A 19,278-nucleotide genomic window follows, 5' to 3' on the forward strand; every position below is an offset into this window, starting at 1 on the left:
CCTGGTGACTACTACCACAAAATGGCATATTTCATGACCAAAACCTTTTGATTGAATTATTTCTTGTATATTATTATAGGTGTCCTGTATATATTTCATTGTTTTAAAAAATCCCAGTCCTATTATGAGGGTGAATCATGAAAATAAGGAATAATTGAGAAATAAAAGTGTGAAAGCATAGGACCACTTATCATTGTTACCAGCTCAAGAGATGTAATATTTTTCTTAGAACATTCTTGGATTCTAACCTGAATTCTGAGGTTGTGCAGCACCATCTTGTGTTCACAAACTTAAGTACAATTTAGATCTCAAACTAAAAAAGTTCTGTAAACAAAGTGGCCTGTTTCATTAAAGGAAACGTATACATTAAACATTTGCTTACAGAATTTAATTACTTTCATTTACTTCTGATTCACAAGTGTGGGTTTGCTAAGGGATCTTGATAAGATCTTTTTGGAGCCAATCCTGTTTCTTTTGCAGTCAATGTCAAATCTCCCATTGATTTCAACAGGAGCAGGATTGAATCCTTGATTTGATTTTGTTGAAAACATTTATATTTTACAACAAATAAAATATTATATAGAGAAGGGAAGCATGCTTTTTAAAATCAAATACAAGTCTAACATCTTATCCCCAAAAGTAATGATACTGTATGTAATATTTTGAAACTCAGTTCATTAATTGCAAAGGAGATGGAGGGAAAAAAAGGGGGAGGAGGGAGAGAGTATGAATAATACTTTGTTAGGAACAATCAGCAAGTTTCATCATATATTTTCATTAAATTACCATGAAATGCAACTCTTTGACAATTGTCCCATATTATAAATAGAAATTCCAGCAAAGTGTTTTAATTGACCTTTGCAGCTGGCCTACAACTGTCTATATACATCAATATAAACAAACCACTGCATGCACTCCATTATACCAGTTCTGTAGTTTTATTTGCAGAGGCAGATCCTGCACCCACACAAGCCTGTTGACTATAGTAGGATTCTGCACAGGCATAAATGTCTTCTCCTTACACAGTTCATATTGCAGGATTAGGGATGAAATCAGGAGGCAGCATGCATGCACTGGTTCATTTACAATGAATGCAAAGCCAGCCAGGTGTTGGTTTTGGCTGATTTTGAATTAGCACTGCAGTAATGTGTTATTTTTTAATTTAAATGCACTTTTTAAAATCTTTAAGATAAGACCAGCCATATGAAATAACTGTCGTGAGAGTTTAATTTTAAGGCCTAGCCGCCTTGACAGCATCCTTTTAAATAATATATGTACCTGAGTTGATAAGTTTGGGGATCTTTTTGCATTTGCATTTTTACAGAATGAATTGTTGTCATTATTATATCTTAGGTTTCTTCAGAATAATAAAATCAGAGCTGTATCGGAACATGCTTTCAAAGGATTATACAACCTGACAAAACTGTAAGTATTACCACTGCAGTGCTGAAGCAAAGTGGAATGGGGCAGCTTTTGAAAACAGCTATACATTTCTCTCTCAGTTATTGTAGAGATTAAATAATTCCAAAATGGCCCAAACGCTGAACTCCAATTCACTGAGCACTTATTCTCATTGAAAACTTCAGAGGATTTGGATAAGTGGTAGCAAGGTTATTTGGCAGGAAAGTACTCTTAAAATATTTCATGGATCTTGTAGTCCATCCCTATCTCCAAAATTTGCTGTTTCAGAAAGAAAAAGAGGAAATCTCAGTGATTTTAAATGCCAGCTATCCTGGAACCAGTTGTTATGGAATTAAGAGCCAGGAATGAAAACAGTAGGGCTGCCATGTTTAATTTGAAATAATTGAAAACTCTTATTTTCCTGTAGAGAAGCAATTATATAAGAAAACGACTCTTGTTTCTTATTGTGCAGCAGATTTTACAAAAGATGAGTCTTTTCCAATTTAAAAATACTTTTTGGCTAGTGAGTGAGATTGTAGAAAAAAATAAATCCATGTACTGAAATCACTTAAAAGGTAAATTCCAAAGCTGTTATTACCCTTATTCTTTGTATTTTTTCACCGTAATGGATGATAATTTATTATTACTACTACTGCTCCAGATACTTTGCAGCCCCACTCTTTATTTTTCAGTCTTTTTCATTATTCCAGTATCTAAATCCTATGCCTAATGAACCTGTGAACTTGCTCCCATTTTAGTCAGTTGGAGTTTTGCTATTCATTTCAGTGGGAACTGAAGCAGGCCCCAAATGCTTCTGATGCAGGCAGGGTAGTTAGAGCCTACTGTGTTTTGTAATTGAAAAGATGAAGATATTCTAGATGATTATTTCCAAAAAGCTCCAAGTAGCCGTAGTTTCACTGTTGTCCATGCAGCCATATTAATCAGAATGCCAGGCTGCTAGCATGGCAAACACTAGCGTCCTGAAAGAGACAAAAGGTCAGTATGTGATCACACTCACACAAAGATTAATGTTTTATTGTTAACAATGGAATCTCTTGAGGATGCAATTCAATAATAGTGTTAGGAATAATAAAAGAAAATCTTAAAATTCTTCTTCACTCTTCTAACATTGGCTAGAGAGTCTGTTGTTTTTTATCTTTATTGATCTTGTTTCAGGTATCTGAGTCACAACAAGATAACCCTTTTAAAGCCTGGCGTCTTTGAAGATCTGCATAAGCTTGAGTGGCTGTATGTACTGTTCTTAGTTTTGGATAGATTTTCTCAAGAAATGGTTAAGCTAACACAAGTAAATATTTGTATCTTTTTTATTTTTTTTATTTCTTTGTATACAGCATGATAATTGAGGGAATCTTTCTACTCCCAGTATGTAAAAACTCCCAGTGACTTTGGAAGCAGAATTGAGCCCTAGAACTTTAATGGCTCTGTTGTAGCTTATTTTTCAGTAGTACGCACAGTTATAAATAAGTAACTGATTAACATAAAATAAATCAGATACTCTAAAATGACAGAAATGGAGCACTTCAAAATGAAATTTCTTGGACAGCCCTTTGCCTGAATATGGTGCTTCACATCCCACAGAGGAGATGACATTCATAATATGAAATCCTGACAATATAACTGCTTCTTCTGGCAGTGGGATTTGAAAAAAATAACATTGAGATTCGAGGGCATTAATTACATATCTGTCTGTGTGATGAAGAACGACTGACAAAGTTTTACTGTGCATGTTCAATTGCAGGATTGTCTCAGGGATGTTTTGATAAACTGCTATGTTGAAGAAATTCTCTGTACGGTGTTAAATTCCTGATGACATTGTTTTAAAAGTTGACAAGAAAATTGCTCTTGTTTTTAAGTTTAAAAAAAATCTTTCAAACAATTATGTGAACGCCACTGGAAAAGGAGTTCCCATGTCATTTGATGAACTTGAATACTATACCTCAATATATCACAGTATGCTAATTCAATATTCTTATGTAGTTCGAATGGGTATTTGAATATGCCACTTCAGGGTACATTATTTTTTGTAATGTTTATTCAGTTTCAGACCCCAGTAATTTATCAGTCTGATATACATTTTGTTCTGATTTACAGGATAATTGAAAATAACAAGATCAATCAGATCTCTCCACTAACATTTCATGGACTCAACTCACTTATTCTCCTGTAGGTATTAAAATATGAATTAAATGCAATATTTAAAAAAGAGAATAGATGAAAACTAACGTGTGTTTATAAGATTTGTTTGTCAAGCTGTATTGTCAACTGTCTCCAGTAATGGAGCTTATTTTGGAAGAACTGAGCCCCATCCCCCTCCAAAACATAGCTTTTTCAGTCTTTTTATATGCTAAACTACATGAGTCTTGTATTAGTGCGCTAAATTCAAAAGGACCAGAAGTGAGCTCTATGTCCTTGCTTTTCAAAAGGCACATAGGAAACCAATCAGGATGCACATGATTCTCTACATTTGGGCATGTCTACACTGCAAATTTTTGTTGACCTAAATTACGTTGGCATACAGCTTCTGCAGTTATTACATTGCTTGTGTGTGTGTACCCATGGCTCCTTGTGTCAGTGGTGTGCATCCTTACCAGGAGCGCTTGTATCGATGAAGAGCGCAGTGCACCATGAGTAGATATCCCACTGTGCAAATTGCCACCATGGAGTGCAGGGTCTTTGGGAAGTTTTTGCAATGCCTGATGGGACCGAAACAAGTCAGACAGGGATTACAGGGAACATGGAGTCAACTTTAAAAGATACATTGTTCTCCAATCCATAATTTCATCTGCATCCCATAATTTTCACACCTTCTTTTCAAAATCCCACAAACCCATGCATCCCTTCTTGCTGACAGAAGCATGGTGCCTGCACAGCTCTGCACTGTTGTCATGAGCATTGCAAGGACAGAGCTCATGGTCAGCTGGGAAGTTACACTCTGCAATAGAGGGCTGCTACGTGTGATTGGCAAACCAGACAACCAGGAAAAGGAATTTCAAAAATTTATGGGGCTTTAAAGAAGAGGGAGGGCTTCCTGTCTACCTGATCCCTGGGCAATGGAGTTCACAACGGTGACCAGAATGGTGAGTGTGGGACATTATGGGACAGCTGCTGGAGACCATTAACAGTTGATATAAGTAACGCAGTCTACACTCTCACTGTGTTGAACTTACTACATCAATTGTGACTTTACACTGCTCGGGAAGGTAGTGTTATTAAGTCAACATAGTGAGGCACTTATGTTAGTGGGAGCAGCCTCATAAAGTCAGTCATATATCATAACCCAAACTATCAGCTGGATAATTTGATACCCAATAAACACATGGATACTGACAAACTATGGAGAGAGAGGAAGGAGAGAGAGAGAGATTTGTTTGTATCTATTTTGGAGGGGAACAGTGATATCAACTTCTCAATAGCTTTGCATTGCATACATTAAAACTATGGTTTTCAGTAAATTGTATCTTATTCCAAGTTTATTGGACTCAGTGACTTCAATATTCTTGGATATTTACATACTTTGTGGAAACTTACAGTAAGAAATAAATGTTTCCTTAGTAAAACCTAACTTTATTTGATTAAATTCTTATACATCTTTATCAACCTTCTTTTGTTCAATATCTTTCTCACACATTTAAATAATTTGATAGTTTCCCAGTACATAGTGCTTTGTGATATTTTAGTTCTAGGCTACTTCAAATCCATCACAATAAGATATTTAGTAGCAGTCTCCTCCTTTATCTTATAACTGGGAATCTAACAGTTTTTAGGGAAGGGCCTGGATCTTTTCACCTCCACCCTCTCTATTTTGTCCTGACACAGATTTTAAAAGGCCAGAATCTTCTCCCACCAGTGTAAATCCAAAGCAACTCAGCTGAAATCAATGTGAGAAAAGACTATGGCCAATTAAGTAGTAATCATATTATGTATCTATGCAAATATCAAATGCTGCTGAATGTAGACAAGGACCCAGCCCTGCTGCTATTGATTCAATGGGAAAATGATCAGGTTCTAGGTTTAAATTCAAAAAGATAAATGGGGCCAGATTCACACATACACTTCAGGTGCTTTGTGCTGCTCCAGTGATGCAAGGCAGCCAGAGTGTACCAGTGAATCTGCCCCAACGTCTGCAAAAGTTTTCCCTTTCCCAAGTCAATCATTTAGTAATTCAAGAGACGATAGGATCACACCAATGCTCATAACGAAATACACTGAAGTGTTTTTAATCGTTGTACTATCTCTAACAATATGAAAAATGACTAAATTCTGCCTGCCTTGTACTGAGAAGAAACAAAACTGTAAAAGGGGCTGGGGCATTGTTTTAACATCAATTGCTAGTGATACTGTTTTTCTTTTTCCAGAGTGCTGATGAATAATTCTCTTGCGCGTTTGCCTGATAAACCTCTTTGCCAATACATGCCCAGGTTACATTGGCTGTAAGTCTTTTGGGGGGCGGGGGTAAGGGGTAAAATAAACACCTTTTGTCTTCTTTAAATCAGTGTCATTCCATGATACTTTTTACCAGGGTAATACGAGGGAGGGGAATGATGCTGCAGAATAGACAATCCCCATTTATTGCCAGTCTAACTAGACTGACTTCCTGAGGTGTGTTGAATTCTGCTAGGAGCATATTGCAGTTATGGTGAGCAAGCAACTAAATTATGGTTGTATCCTGCTGGAAGCACTAGAGACCAGGGGCTCCCTGAGTTCTTTCTCCCTCGAGACCACTCGATCACTGCCATTAGGGCAGTCAAAATTTGACTCTCAGATTTTGAAAACAAAAAGAGTTAGGCTCTATCGTACCTGTCAAAACCTGAGTTCAGGATTCAGGTTTTCACCCACCTGAGTTAATCATGCTGCTATCACCTAAAGCAGTTCTGGGCGTGCTGAAAAATGAAAAATCCAAATATTGTTATGCTTTGTGCAGCCACAAGGTACTGCTGAGGTTTCCCTTTAATAAATAATTACTTCAAAGTAACTATCTGAATGCAGATAACTTTTTTCAGTGATAGAATGTTTTGGTTTTATCTCCTAGGGACTTTGAAGGCAATCATATACATAATTTAAGAAATGTCACTTTCATCTCCTGCAGCACTCTAACTGTACTGTAAGTAATAGTACTTTCTATGCAGCCAGAATGAGCAGTGTTTATGGTGAACAACTGCTACATTATGCACAACGGCCGACATCAAGTTTCCAAAATATTGGTTAGTGCTTAGAACTGATGGAGATTATTAAAATGCTAAATTTTAATTATACACAACAAAGTAGAACTATTTTTATGAACATATGGTAACATTCACCGCTGATGAATGCAGCATAACTCCATTGGAGTGAGTTTGACTGATAGTATCAAATACCAAGATTTCGAAACTAAATGTAAAAGAAAAAAAAATTTTACCACATGAAATGACCAGATTCAAGGATAATATCATTTGGTCAGGTTGCTGATCCGAGACATTGTAAAATTTCCCCAAAGCTTCCTCAGAGCCGTTGCAATCATCTTCACAGTTCCCCTTCACTCCCTTCTGATGCTCTTGATGAGCCTCTGGACTGCTATCTGCCTATTGTCACTTTCTCATCTCTTCTGCACTTCTTTGTCTCAGCTGTCTCTTTCCTGCACTGCTCTCCCCTGATTATTCCTTGTGTATTAGGAGGTTTTGGGTGAACAAAGAATGTAGACTCCCGTCTTTGATGGTTGAATTTCTCAGAAATATCAGATTTGCAATTTGGACTTTCACACTTTTTGCATAAAACATGTGCTTCAGTCACATGCTCAAAAATGTCATGATTTTCAAATAGTCAAAAGTTAATGCCATCATACTGTCACATGGCATACAAAATATCAAGATATTTGACATTTCTGAATAGCTTTAGTTGTCAGTAGATGCAAATGCAACTGAAAGAGCATATAGCATATATATATGCTTATACATTCACAGTAAAAAGTGTTTCTAGAATATTAAAATTTATTAATTTTCAATAACTTGGCATATTTTAATGTACTAAACAAGTAAGATATGAAACATTGTTTAAAACAAGATGTAAATTAAAGACAGAATGTGCAAAATTATATAGAATATAATTAATTACTTGATTATATATTACAGTCTTCTCAGAAAACAAACACATTTGAGGAAGCATAAGTTTTTTTTTATACTTTCAGGGTGATGAGAAGAAACAAAATCAGCTCCTTAAATGAAAACAGCTTTTCCTCTCTCCAGAAGTTAGATGAACTGTAAGTTGATTTTTTTAAATCAAAGAACAGCTGAATAATTTAGGTCATTTAAATTGTGAAGATGTACTTTATATATTTGTCAGTAATTCTGTGTTCATATAACACAGCTTTAGAGAAAGCATCTAGAGAAAGCATCAAACTTCACAGTCACTCAGCATATGAGTTAGTAGATCATTTCAATAATCCAGGAGAAAGAGAGTGTCTGCCCACAAGAGCATTGTGTTTCCTGAATAAGGACAAGGCATGTCACAGAGGATATGCCTTCTAGTACCCATATGCTAGCAATAACACAGCTGCATGAGGTTAAGCCAGTAATGTAATCAGGGCTTCCAAGCATTTTTACCACCAGTGAACCAGCTGACCAAGAAGAATCAGTACTCTGTGAACCCATCCCAGATTTGGGTTCCTCATTTGATGCAAACTATCTGACCAACTACTGCCCAGTATCTAATCTTCCATTTTGGGTTAACATTACGGAGAAGATAGCTCTGAGACAACCCTCAAAATATCTGGTTGCCTCCTATCTACCTGTTTCTTGTCAGTCAGGGGAAGGGCCTGGCTACAGCACTGATTCTGCACTGGTCACATTGACAGATGATTGTCTCGTGTGATAGATAAAGGTCAGAGGCCAAATTCTCTACTCATGTCACTGGATGCATCTCCATTGACTTGAAGAGTTTGATTTGATATATTGCTCGTTAGTTTACTTAATGATTTGGGGAAATTGCTGGGATTTTTTAAAATGTTGCATTTTTAAATTATGTCAAAGCATGCAAATCATATTGCCCAGGATAGGCATATCTTAATCTTTGTTATAGTTACATTATTAATAAATGCTACATATTATTATTAAAAACTAGATGTAACAGATAATGTATCCATTAGGACATTTTTTTAAAATCCATTTTAGTTGCACAATGGATAAGAATTTTATTCCAAACTAATTAACTACCATAAGTAAGGAATTAAAGTGGAAACTGACTAAACATTTACTGTAAATGTAATTGAAATGGTCTTAGCCTATTAACTGAGACATTAGATTATTTGGTTAGTTTAGGCAGGAAAACTCCTTTGATATTTCTGTCCAAGACCGTAAATTAATTGACTGGGGAGGAGGTGGGAAACTGGAGAGAAGAAGAAGCACCAAGAAGAGAAAATGAAAAGATAATTAAAATCAAATCAAAAGTGAAGTAAAAAATAATAAGACCTAGAAGTATTATATGGTCTCATATAGTCTGAGGTCTCTATCTTTCACCCTTTACTTTAACATCATTCTTTTATTTTCCAGGTTTCTGATAACCTATAATAACAGCCTATAATTTGAATTGACAAAGGGACTCAAAATTATGGACCTCTTTACGTTATTAATGCTTCTTGTCATAATGAAAAGAAACCACTAACAACAAATTATATTATATCTGTGATTGTTTCCTCAGAGACTTGGCTAGCAACAAGATTGAATCACTTCCTCCGTACCTATTTAAGGATCTGAAGGAGCTCTCACAGCTGTAAGGCTTTATAATAACTCGTCCTTATACTGTGTGCTATTGTGCATTATTCGTTCAAAATGATAGCTTCAGTCATCCAGTCCAGGAAGCAAAACCAAGAAAGTCATGTTCGTATCTGAGTTTTACCTGAAAATGCCAAACTTAGTCTGAAATGCAATTGAAAAAAAAGATTATGTACAAAATAATTGCATAAAAGATGCATAGTATCATGATTGTCCAAAAAGAGCAATTATTTAAAATTATTCCTGCCAATATATTGTTAGTATTTTTAATAACAAGATTCCATCACTCAGCACACAGAAAATGAATATGCCATTTAGAATGAGAGATCTCATGGACTTCAACACGTGCTCAGCCTGTGACAGGAGTTGGCCCTAAGAATGTATTTTAGGAATACACTTTTTCCTCAAGTATTAAATCTTCTGTTAAAATGACACATTTTCTCTACTGGAATCTATTAGTTTCCATGGTTTATGCTGCTATGATTCTGTTTTCTATGTATTACAACCTGAAATATAGAAATCTGCCTCCGTGCTTGACAGCAGAGCTGCAACAAGATTCAAGAGAGAAGTTACTACAAAAAACCACTCTTCATACTTGTTTGATCTTTGTACCCAAATGTATAAACACTGCTGCTGGGCACAGTAGTGCCTATCATTAGCTGTTCCATTGACTTCATGGACTCCTGACTTCAATATAGCCATTCACCGTATCAAGTATCACACCCAACAGCAGATGTTTGCAGGATCAGGCCCTGTGTGTGGTGGTTGCCTGAATCTGAAATAGAAGTAATCTAGACAGTTTTGTTCTTTGTGCATGGAAAACATAACTGCTCTGAAAAGGCTGACAGACCAAAGAGAGAAAAAGATGTAAGCAGATTTTTGGACTGATGTGTAACCAAAAATGTAGTGCCCAGACCTGTTTGTATATTTCTGTGGGGTGGTTTATTTAAAAAACGTGGAAATCACTTTGGAATTATAGGAGCCCAATCATATTTGTTTATCTCCAAAGAGGGGTGGAGTCAAAATTTAAAGACATTTTCAGAGCATGATTCTTCTTGTTCAGTCCTGCTTTAGGGTCAAATTGTGACTGTTAAACCATGGGCCACATTAGAGAAGATTAGTAGGAACTGTGCAGTAATAACAGGGATCCCTCAGAGAACTGTTATTCTTGTATCTTCCCCATTGACATTCACCTTTTTAATGTATTTCTATGGTGAACGACAAGGTGTATAGTATCCTGTATCGAGCTATATCAGGTCCCACTGTAACTGTGTTCATATAATGCAACACAATGAAATTATCATTCTGTTGCATCACAAATCTATATAAATACCTTTAATCAGGAGTAAATATTCTTTTAATGTCTTCCCCTCACACTGTGTTCTTGGTAAGGGCCAGCACAGTGCAGTGGTGCACATAAAGCTGGAGAAACTGGGTATAAGACATTACTCCTGCAGTTACTGTAGGGAACATCAGGAAGACAGCAAAAATTTGTGAGGTACATGCACATACACATACATATAAATACTCAGAGTGGTTGTGCCTGATTCTAATTTATATTATTTTATTCTACTGCCCTCAAGTTTCTTTCTCAAGTCACATAAATGCATGTAAAAAAAGATGCATTTTAGAGACTGGGGAAAAAACCTGTGACTTATTTTTTAAATTACTCCTGAGGGAATTCTGCACCACTGTGCATGTGCAGAATTTATGTCCCCTGCAGATTTCTTTGCTTCCCCACAGAAAAATGATATTTCTGATGGAAGCAAAGAGAATCCACAAGAACACTCATACTGCCTTCCCCAGCAGTATGTTTCAGGTGCCCAGGGCAGCTGACAGAGAGATAAATCACTGTGGGGCAGGGGATGGGACTGGAGAAGACCTGGCTGGTGGCTCCTACCCTGCGCTGAGCTCAGCTGCTAGTCCCAGCTGGGCTGGGGAGGACCAGACTTCTTCTTTCCCTGCACTGCCTCTGGGGCCATGTCAGACCTATCCCCAGATTTCTCCCCCGACTGAAAGAAGCTCTGCAAGCTCTCTCCTCCCCCACCCCCACTTCCTGCATCCATCAATCCTCAGCTGCAGGGGGAGGGATCACTGTACATGGAGCTGCTACCCCATCCACTCAATCCCCATGCATCCAGACCCCCTCATACCCAAACCCTCCTGCTGAGCCTCACCACCACCCACTGCTCCCAGAACCATCCCTCCCAATGAGCCCCACTCCCCCTGCACCTGGACCTCCCCGACAAACCACCTACACTCAGATTCTCATCCTATTGAGCTCCAACCAGCTGCACGTGGATCCCCACCCCACTGAGCATTACTGAGCCTGCTCCCCTACACCTGGCACACTTGGCACAGAGAGGCAGGGTCCTGGGGTGTTTCTAGGGCAGACCTGGTCCTTGCACTGTCTTAGGGTTGGGTGCAGTCTCACTGCTGAGTCCATGTCCCAGGGGGGAGCTGCAAAGTGATCTCCCACGTCTGTGCAGCCAGTGGCCTGTGCTCCCCAATCCCATGCTGGAGCCTCCATATTTATTTAACCAATAAAATTTGCATAATTTAAATATGTTGTGCACATCATTTTTAATTTTTTTGGCGTGCCTTCAGGAGTATTAAATATATGTAATTTTTTTTCTTTTTCTTTTATTTTTTTTGGTAATCTTGCAATTCTAGCTAGAGATAAGTCTGGGTGGCACTTGATCTGCAGGGAGGCGACTCCACTTTGGGATTTGATATGATGATTATGAAGAATTCTTTGGAGTTTTTTTAATACATAAGGTCCAAAAAGTTTAGCATCTGAAATATTTCTGCAATTAAAAACATTGAATAAAATTTCTTGTATTAACACCGTGCTTGTGAAGCATCAGGCTGTTCTCTGTTCTTGTTTACCAAGTTGTCAGATAGAGGAGTATCAGAGGGGTAGTCATGTTAGTCTGGATCTGTAAAAAGCAACAGAGTCCTGTGGCACCTTATAGACTAACAGACGTTTTGGAGCGTGAGCTTTCGTGGGTGAATACCCACTTCGTCAGACGCATGTAGGTAGAGGAGTGTCACTATTTACAATTGTAACTGTCTTACTATGAGCACTATTACAGGAATTGGAAACAAAGGGATAATGTGGCTAGATATTATCTTCAGAGGAGGAATCTGCATAATATTAGCTATCACTGTTTGCATTTACAGGAACCTTTCATATAACCCCATCCAGAAAATACAAGTAAACCAGTTTGATTACCTACTAAAACTCAAATCCCTGTAAGTATTTAGTCCTTTTGATGTATGTGTTACGGATATTTTCTTTTTGATTTTGCAATTCTTGTTGAGAAAAATTGTTTCTGCAGAACAAGTGTAATAGCAAGCCATATATGAGGTGCTTTGTACCTCTGCTCCTCTATTATATTTGTTGGTGTCCCTCAAAGATGTAACTTTGAAAAAAATTACCTCCGGTATTCAGATTTCTTCCTGAGCTCTCCAGCTTCTTTTGTGGGAAATTTTGAAGCACAAAAAGAGACCAGTCGGTCCAGATAGCATATAAAAATATCCAGAAAGGGTGAAATCAATCCCACTGTCATGAAGGTAAGGGCTTTTCTAGATGAACAGTTGGTGCACACCTCATGTTGGGATGTAAATCCCCAGCACACGAGTGTGTTGCACACTAATTCTCCATGTGAACAATGCTGCCACACATTAAAAGTTCCCTAGCATGCTTTGGAATGGATCTTCTAGTGCATGGCTGCAGAGTCCAAGGGGCAACTTAGTGCACAGCAGACTAATGTGCTGTGGATTTACACCACCCAGCTTGTTGTGCACTAAATCACCATGTGGTCAAGCCCCTAGGTGCCTAATTCCAGGCTGGAGGAAGGTGGCTCTCTCTGCTTGGGATTCATGCTCATGAACCCTCTCCTAGCGTTAAGCAATTAAGCCTGTTGGTGGAGGAGGAGATGTCCTCCCCCTTTAACATTAACATTTAGCCCAGTGATTAAGGTATTTACTTGGGATGTGGGAGACACAGTTCATTCCCCTTCCCCTCCTTGATGTGGAGAACAGATTTGAATTTAGGTCTCCCCTTTCCCAGGGGAGGTCTGAGGTATTTTGGAGCAGATTATACTCAATCTCTCCTGTTGAAGCTGTTCTGCACAAATTTAAATATTCATTAAGTCATAGAGCAAATGTGAATGTCCTAATCACTTTAATTATTTATACACAGTGAAAGAGTTTCCAAAGGAAAGCTTGAGAAAGACCTACCCCATACTCCAGTGATAGAAAAGACTGTATTTAGAGATATAGACGTAACCCAGATGTAAGCACCAAGGGAGAGGTCTGAGTCAAAGATGAAACCCAGAATATAGGCCTGAATGATAAGTAGGATATTGGGGTAGTCCATGGTGATCAAGAAAAGAGGGGTTGAGAGGGGAAATGAAGACCTCTGTTTTAGCTATGTTGATCCAGAGCTGATGGTTAGACATCAATGAAGAGATGTCAGAGAGACACACTGTGATTTTAGTTTGGACAGGAGACAGGTCTGGAGCAGAGAGGTAAATCTGTGAGTTGTCTGCATAGAGAGGATAGTTGAATTTGTGTTTATAGATGAAATTATCCAGACATCAGATGTAGAGGGAGAAGAGAAGCAGAGCACGGATAGAGCTCTGTGGAACTCCCACAGAAGGTAGGAGTAGGGATTAGATGGTTCCTTGCAAAGACACGCGGAAGGTGCAATTAGAGAAGTAGGAGGAGTGATGGAAGCCAAGGGATGACAAGATTTCAAGAAGAACATGGTTGATTGTGTCTAAGGCAACTGACAGGTCAAGGAGGATGAGAATGGAGTACTGGTTCTGAGATTTTGGCTAATAAGAGGTTATTTGAGCCTTTGGCAAGAGTGGTTTCTGTGGCATGCAAGGGGCAGCAGCTGGATTGGAGAGTGTCTAGGATGTGGGGAGAGGAACTCCAGACAGTACTTGTAAACAGTGTTTTCAGTGAACTTTGAGATGAAAGGGAGAATGGACATGGGGCAATAGTTGGAGAGGCAAGTGGGATGAAGGTTGTTTTTTTTTTCTCAAGTGGGAGACACTAAAGCATGTTTGTGTTGTGAAGGGAAAAATGCTAGAGGAGAATGAGTGGTAAGAAGAATAAGGGAGGGGAATGAGAGTGGACATAAGGGAGATCAAGAGATGGGTTGGGATTGGGTCACTGGGACAAGTGGAGGTGTTAGAAGAAGAAGAAAGCAGATGCGAAACCTCTGCATCAGTGACCAGAGATAAGCAGAAAGTTGGTGGGGAGGAGAAGGGAAAGCACAATAAAAAAAGCCCTGAGGAAAGGGCCTTAAAAGACCCTCCCAGCTACTAACCATTAAGGCAGATACTGTTCTTCACCTGTGGCTTGATCTGCTGTGAACTCAGGTGAACTTTGCACTAAAATCTTTATAGGATAGCCCCAAATCCATCTAGTCCAAATCAAAAAAATGACAGTGTGTATTTAGAAAACACACTATACAGTTAACTGGTGCACTGTTTGAATTGAAAGAATTAAGTAATTATTCTGTTAATATAAACTATGAAATTATACTTCAGTGACACAATATTGTAGTTGAAGATATTAATGCAATTTTTTTCTTACATTAAGAAAAAATAAAAACAAAAAAATCCCTTGGTAGTTTTGAAAGAGTGCCCAACATTTTAGGAAAGATGTGGACAGATTGGAGAAAGTCCAGAGGAGAGCAACAAAATTTTGAAAGGTTTAGAAAACCTGACTTCTGAGGAAAGGTTGAAAAATGTTGTATGTTTTGTCTGGAGAAAAGAAGCCTGAAGGGGGGACCTGATAAGTCTTCAAATATGTTTAGGACTGCTCTACACAGGATGGTGATCCATTGTTTTCCATGTCCATTGAAGCCAGGACAAGAAGAAATGGGTTTAATTTGCAGGAAGGGAGATTTAGGCTAGATGTTAAGAATGATTTTCTAACTATAAGGGCAGTTAAGTTCTGGAATAGGCTTCCAACAGAGGTTGTGGAATCCTCATCACTGAAGGTTTTTAGAATATAATAGACCAACACCTGTCAAGGATGGTCTAGATTTACTTGGTCCTGCCTCAGCACAGGGAGCTGGACTTTATGACTTCTCAAGGTCCCTGCCAGCCCTACATTTCTGTGATTTTCCTCAGTCTTTGTCAAATCAGTGTGACAGTTATTGGGTGAATTCCAGTGGTTGTTACTATAGCTAGTGAAGTACTTTGGACCCTCTGAGAGGAAAGGCACAATATGAATTTAAAATACTATTATTAGAACTGTTATTTTCCCTGAGATAATGGAAGAACATCAATGGAACAGTACTTTGGAAAGGCAAAGTAATAATATAGATAACATTGCTGAGAACACTGAAAGAGGCTCCTTTGTGCTATTAGGACAGCGAGGTTATCAGAATTAACTGTAATTTATTTTTATTTCACTTTTTAGCTTTTTATTTAGATTTTCTACTGCAGAAGTTTCAAATATATGAATGGACTAGATGCAATTCTCATTCATCTATAATTTCATGTAATCAAAGCTACACAATTGTGCCCACAATAAGCGTGTTGTGTTTTACCACTGATTTTATGTTGCCTTTTTTTATTGTGAATATATTGGTTATAGCAGCCTGGAGGGCATTGAAATTACAAATATCCAAAGAAGGATGTTCAAACCACTTAGAAATCTCTCCCACATGTAAGTAGATTATTCCAGTTTTCCTTCCTGTGTTTTGATTGTTTAATTTTACAAAGTGCAGAATGTTTAAAAATAGAAATATATGAGAATTTGCATTCACTGCCTCTCTGGCTGCTGAGTAGTTGAAAAACCAATTGATGCTGTCAGGTAAGCTGAGAGTATCATTAAGAAAAAGTGATGGAGGGAGGAGGTTAGGATTCATTTTAACATAATGATTAAATTAAAATTATAATTAAATCTCCTAAACAGCAGAGTTCAGTTCCTTGTAAACAGATATTGTACTGACCCTGTCTAGGTTTGCTTATTGATGTATACATGATCTAAAGTAATATTAATAGTAGCAGTTTAGGTAAGCTAGTATATGTATAATGTATTCTGATATAGACCATTATTCATGTTTCTGTGGCTCTCAGAATGTACCAAATCACTTTCAGCTGATGAAAAAATACAACAATATTCAGCAAGTATGATCAAACCTTTATCAGCATAAATTAAAATAAACTGTCATAAGTAAAACAAAGGGGGGGAAATACCTCAACTCAGCAGCTGGGTATAGATCTCTTGAGTTTCTACAGATACTCTTTGCTTTCTGACTCCCCTGCAGACATTCCTATATGCCTTCACAGACCTAATTAAACTAGGGAAAGGGGAACGGAGGCAAGAGATAGCTAACTCGCAGCTTAATGAGGACTAGCTATTGTCTCTGCACTCTGTCACAATCATATCTTTCTATAGTGTGCGCTATGGATTCAATTAAAATAATTACTTTTTTAAAGTACTGATATTACTAATATTTAGCACACATACATAGTGCTTTTTAGCATCAAACCACTAACGAATATTAACTAATCGGTTCATACCCTGACAGGTTTTATACAGACTTGAAGTTTATTTCAAATTCAGACTGGAAATAAGGTTTACATTTTTAATGGCGAGAGTAATTTACCATGGGTAGTGGTGGAGTCTCCATCACTGACAACTTTCTAACAGATCTGTTCTAGGAATTATTTCGGGGAAGTTCTATGCCTTGCATTGTACAGGAGATCAGACTAGGTGATCACAATGGTCTCTTCTAGCCTTGGAATCCATTAATGAATTTGTGCATTTCTTTGTGTACTTAAAAAATCAAAATCCTTTATTACTAGTTTTCTATTACCAGAAAACATTTTATGCTTTAGATCTTTACTAGGTGTTTCACAAATGCCCACATTATTGTGAAAAACATGTATCCCAAAATCATACCAATTTGACAATCAGTGAAACATTTTTCTCATTTTCTTTTTTCCTCAACCAGATATTTTAAGAAATTCCAGTATTGTGGATATGCCCCCCATGTGCGCAGCTGTAAGCCAAATACCGATGGGATTTCATCCTTTGAGAATCTCTTAGCTAGCACTGTACAGAGAGTGTTTGTCTGGGTTGTTTCTGCTGTCACTTGCTTTGGAAATATCTTTGTTATCTGCATGCGGCCTTACATTAGATCTGAGAATAAGCTCCATGCCATGTCAATAATGTCTCTCTGCTGTGAGTATTACCCCCACATAAAAGGTATCAAACACATATAAAAATCTGGTTTTAGTATGTCTGGCTGTAAATTTTATTATTATATAGCAGTGATACACCCACAGCACTAGATTGCAAGAGAGAGAAAGTTCAGCCAAATTATAAGATGCTATACCTCAAACAACACAAAGGTTCTTGGAGTCTACCTTTAAGTTACTGTGGAGAGTGGGTTAACACTGAAGGCCAAGTGTCTGATATTGCTCCCATAGAAGTTGAGTGTCAAATTACTGTCTTCAATAAGAACAGGAATGAGCCCCAGATTTTCAAAGGAACGTTAACCCAGCTTCAGCACAATTATAAGCACATAGCAATTTGTGCACACCAGCAGAATTTGTTCTAAACATTCCAATTTGAAAAATGGTTGTAAAAACTCAATTTTACACACGTTCTGTGATTTCTGTTATGAGAAAGTGCTATTCTTTACATGACCAAATGATTGTGCGTGCAAATGCAGGATTGACTTTAAAAATGTGACCCTGAATGTGACTCCAGGGCTTTCCCATTTTTGGAGTATTTCAAAATGTTTGCTTTTTGTTCCAGATCATAGTTAAACCAAATTTCAAAATATTGAAATCCTCCACAAAATGGAATTATCTTTCTTTACACCGCTCTAATCCTGACAATGCCTAAGGTGGCTGAGAGAGGAACTCCCTAATGCATACTTTGAAAAGTGTGCAGGAACCCTCCCACAATATTTTACTTTTCACTGTGGAACTTATTTAGTCAGCCACACATGTGGAGTGTGGCCTGCCTTACCTGAGAACTTTTCAACCTCAGCAAAAGGCTCTGTGCAATCTGTATTGTGCATGCCTAGCGTATGATTTTTCATAGGATCATAGCTTGGGCAAATCAAAACCAAATTTCTGTAACACTAGCAAAGACACTTTTACTCAGTGTGAACACTTTGCACACAAAGTTTCAGTATTCTAGCCATTTTGGAACTAGAACTGTTCATAAAAAGCTGCAGGAAGTATTTTTATAATGAGAAATGTATATTATTTTTATTCATGCTTTATAACAACTGGTTTTTGCATGAACTTAAATGGAAAATCACCTTAGGGCAGAGAGCAAGAATAAAATATGTCAGTCCAAATGGTGAAAATTTTAGAAAGGCAGCAGTCACTGAAAACCAGTTAGAATCGAGAATTTTGTAATCTTAACTATAGTTGCTGGTAGAACTTTAAGTATATTATTAAAATATATATATTATAAAATAAAGGATAATTCAGATATATAAATCAAATTATTCCCTATTAATTCATATTCTTTAAATGTTATTTCTATAGGTGCTGACTGTCTGATGGGAATATATTTATTTGTGATTGGAGCCTTTGACGTTAAATATCGTGGAGAATACAACAAGCATGCTCAGTTGTGGATGGACAGTATCCACTGCCAATTGGTGGGCTCATTGGCTATTCTGTCCACAGAGGTGTCCGTTTTACTGTTGACTTACCTGACTTTGGAAAAATATATATGCATAGTTTACCCTTTTAGGTGTTTGAAGCCAGGAAAATGCAGGACAATTTCCATTTTGATTCTCATCTGGGTTATTGGCTTTGTGGTTGCTTTTATTCCACTGAGCCACAAGGAATTTTTCAGAAACTACTATGGCACCAATGGGGTCTGTTTTCCTCTTCATTCAGAACAGGCAGAAAGTGCAGGAGGCCAGATTTATTCTATTATTATTTTTTTAGGTAAGTATGTTGTGTTTCTTCCTTTACGTATGTTCGCTGGAGTTACAGGAGGAGCCCAACTTTCAAACGAAGATGGCAGCCTTACTAGGCTGCCCAAATCCCATATTTGGATGCTCTGATTAGTATATAAATGCCCACTTTATGCACTTAGGTACAAT

General features: G+C 37.6%; 2 protein-coding genes across 2 annotated transcripts in view; one reads left to right on the forward strand and one right to left on the reverse strand.

Moving 5' to 3' along the window:
- The window catches only part of RXFP1 (relaxin family peptide receptor 1), an 84,766-nt gene that overhangs the window by 63,041 nt on the left and 2,447 nt on the right, over positions 1-19,278 (forward strand). The window contains exons 6-16 of the mRNA XM_032803453.2: positions 1,354-1,425; positions 2,578-2,649; positions 3,514-3,585; positions 5,778-5,852; positions 6,452-6,523; positions 7,583-7,654; positions 9,091-9,162; positions 12,348-12,419; positions 15,789-15,860; positions 17,155-17,384; positions 18,710-19,120. Of these exons, the coding sequence (XP_032659344.1) occupies positions 1,354-1,425; positions 2,578-2,649; positions 3,514-3,585; positions 5,778-5,852; positions 6,452-6,523; positions 7,583-7,654; positions 9,091-9,162; positions 12,348-12,419; positions 15,789-15,860; positions 17,155-17,384; positions 18,710-19,120 (1,292 nt within the window). The remainder of the gene's footprint in view (positions 1-1,353; positions 1,426-2,577; positions 2,650-3,513; positions 3,586-5,777; positions 5,853-6,451; positions 6,524-7,582; positions 7,655-9,090; positions 9,163-12,347; positions 12,420-15,788; positions 15,861-17,154; positions 17,385-18,709; positions 19,121-19,278) is intronic.
- Positions 1-19,278, reverse strand: part of PPID (peptidylprolyl isomerase D) — a 114,720-nt gene that overhangs the window by 38,510 nt on the left and 56,932 nt on the right. The window lies entirely within an intron of this gene.

Source organism: Chelonoidis abingdonii, chromosome 5 (assembly GCF_003597395.2).
Source record: "Chelonoidis abingdonii isolate Lonesome George chromosome 5, CheloAbing_2.0, whole genome shotgun sequence".
Taxonomy (NCBI): Eukaryota; Metazoa; Chordata; order Testudines; family Testudinidae; genus Chelonoidis; species Chelonoidis abingdonii.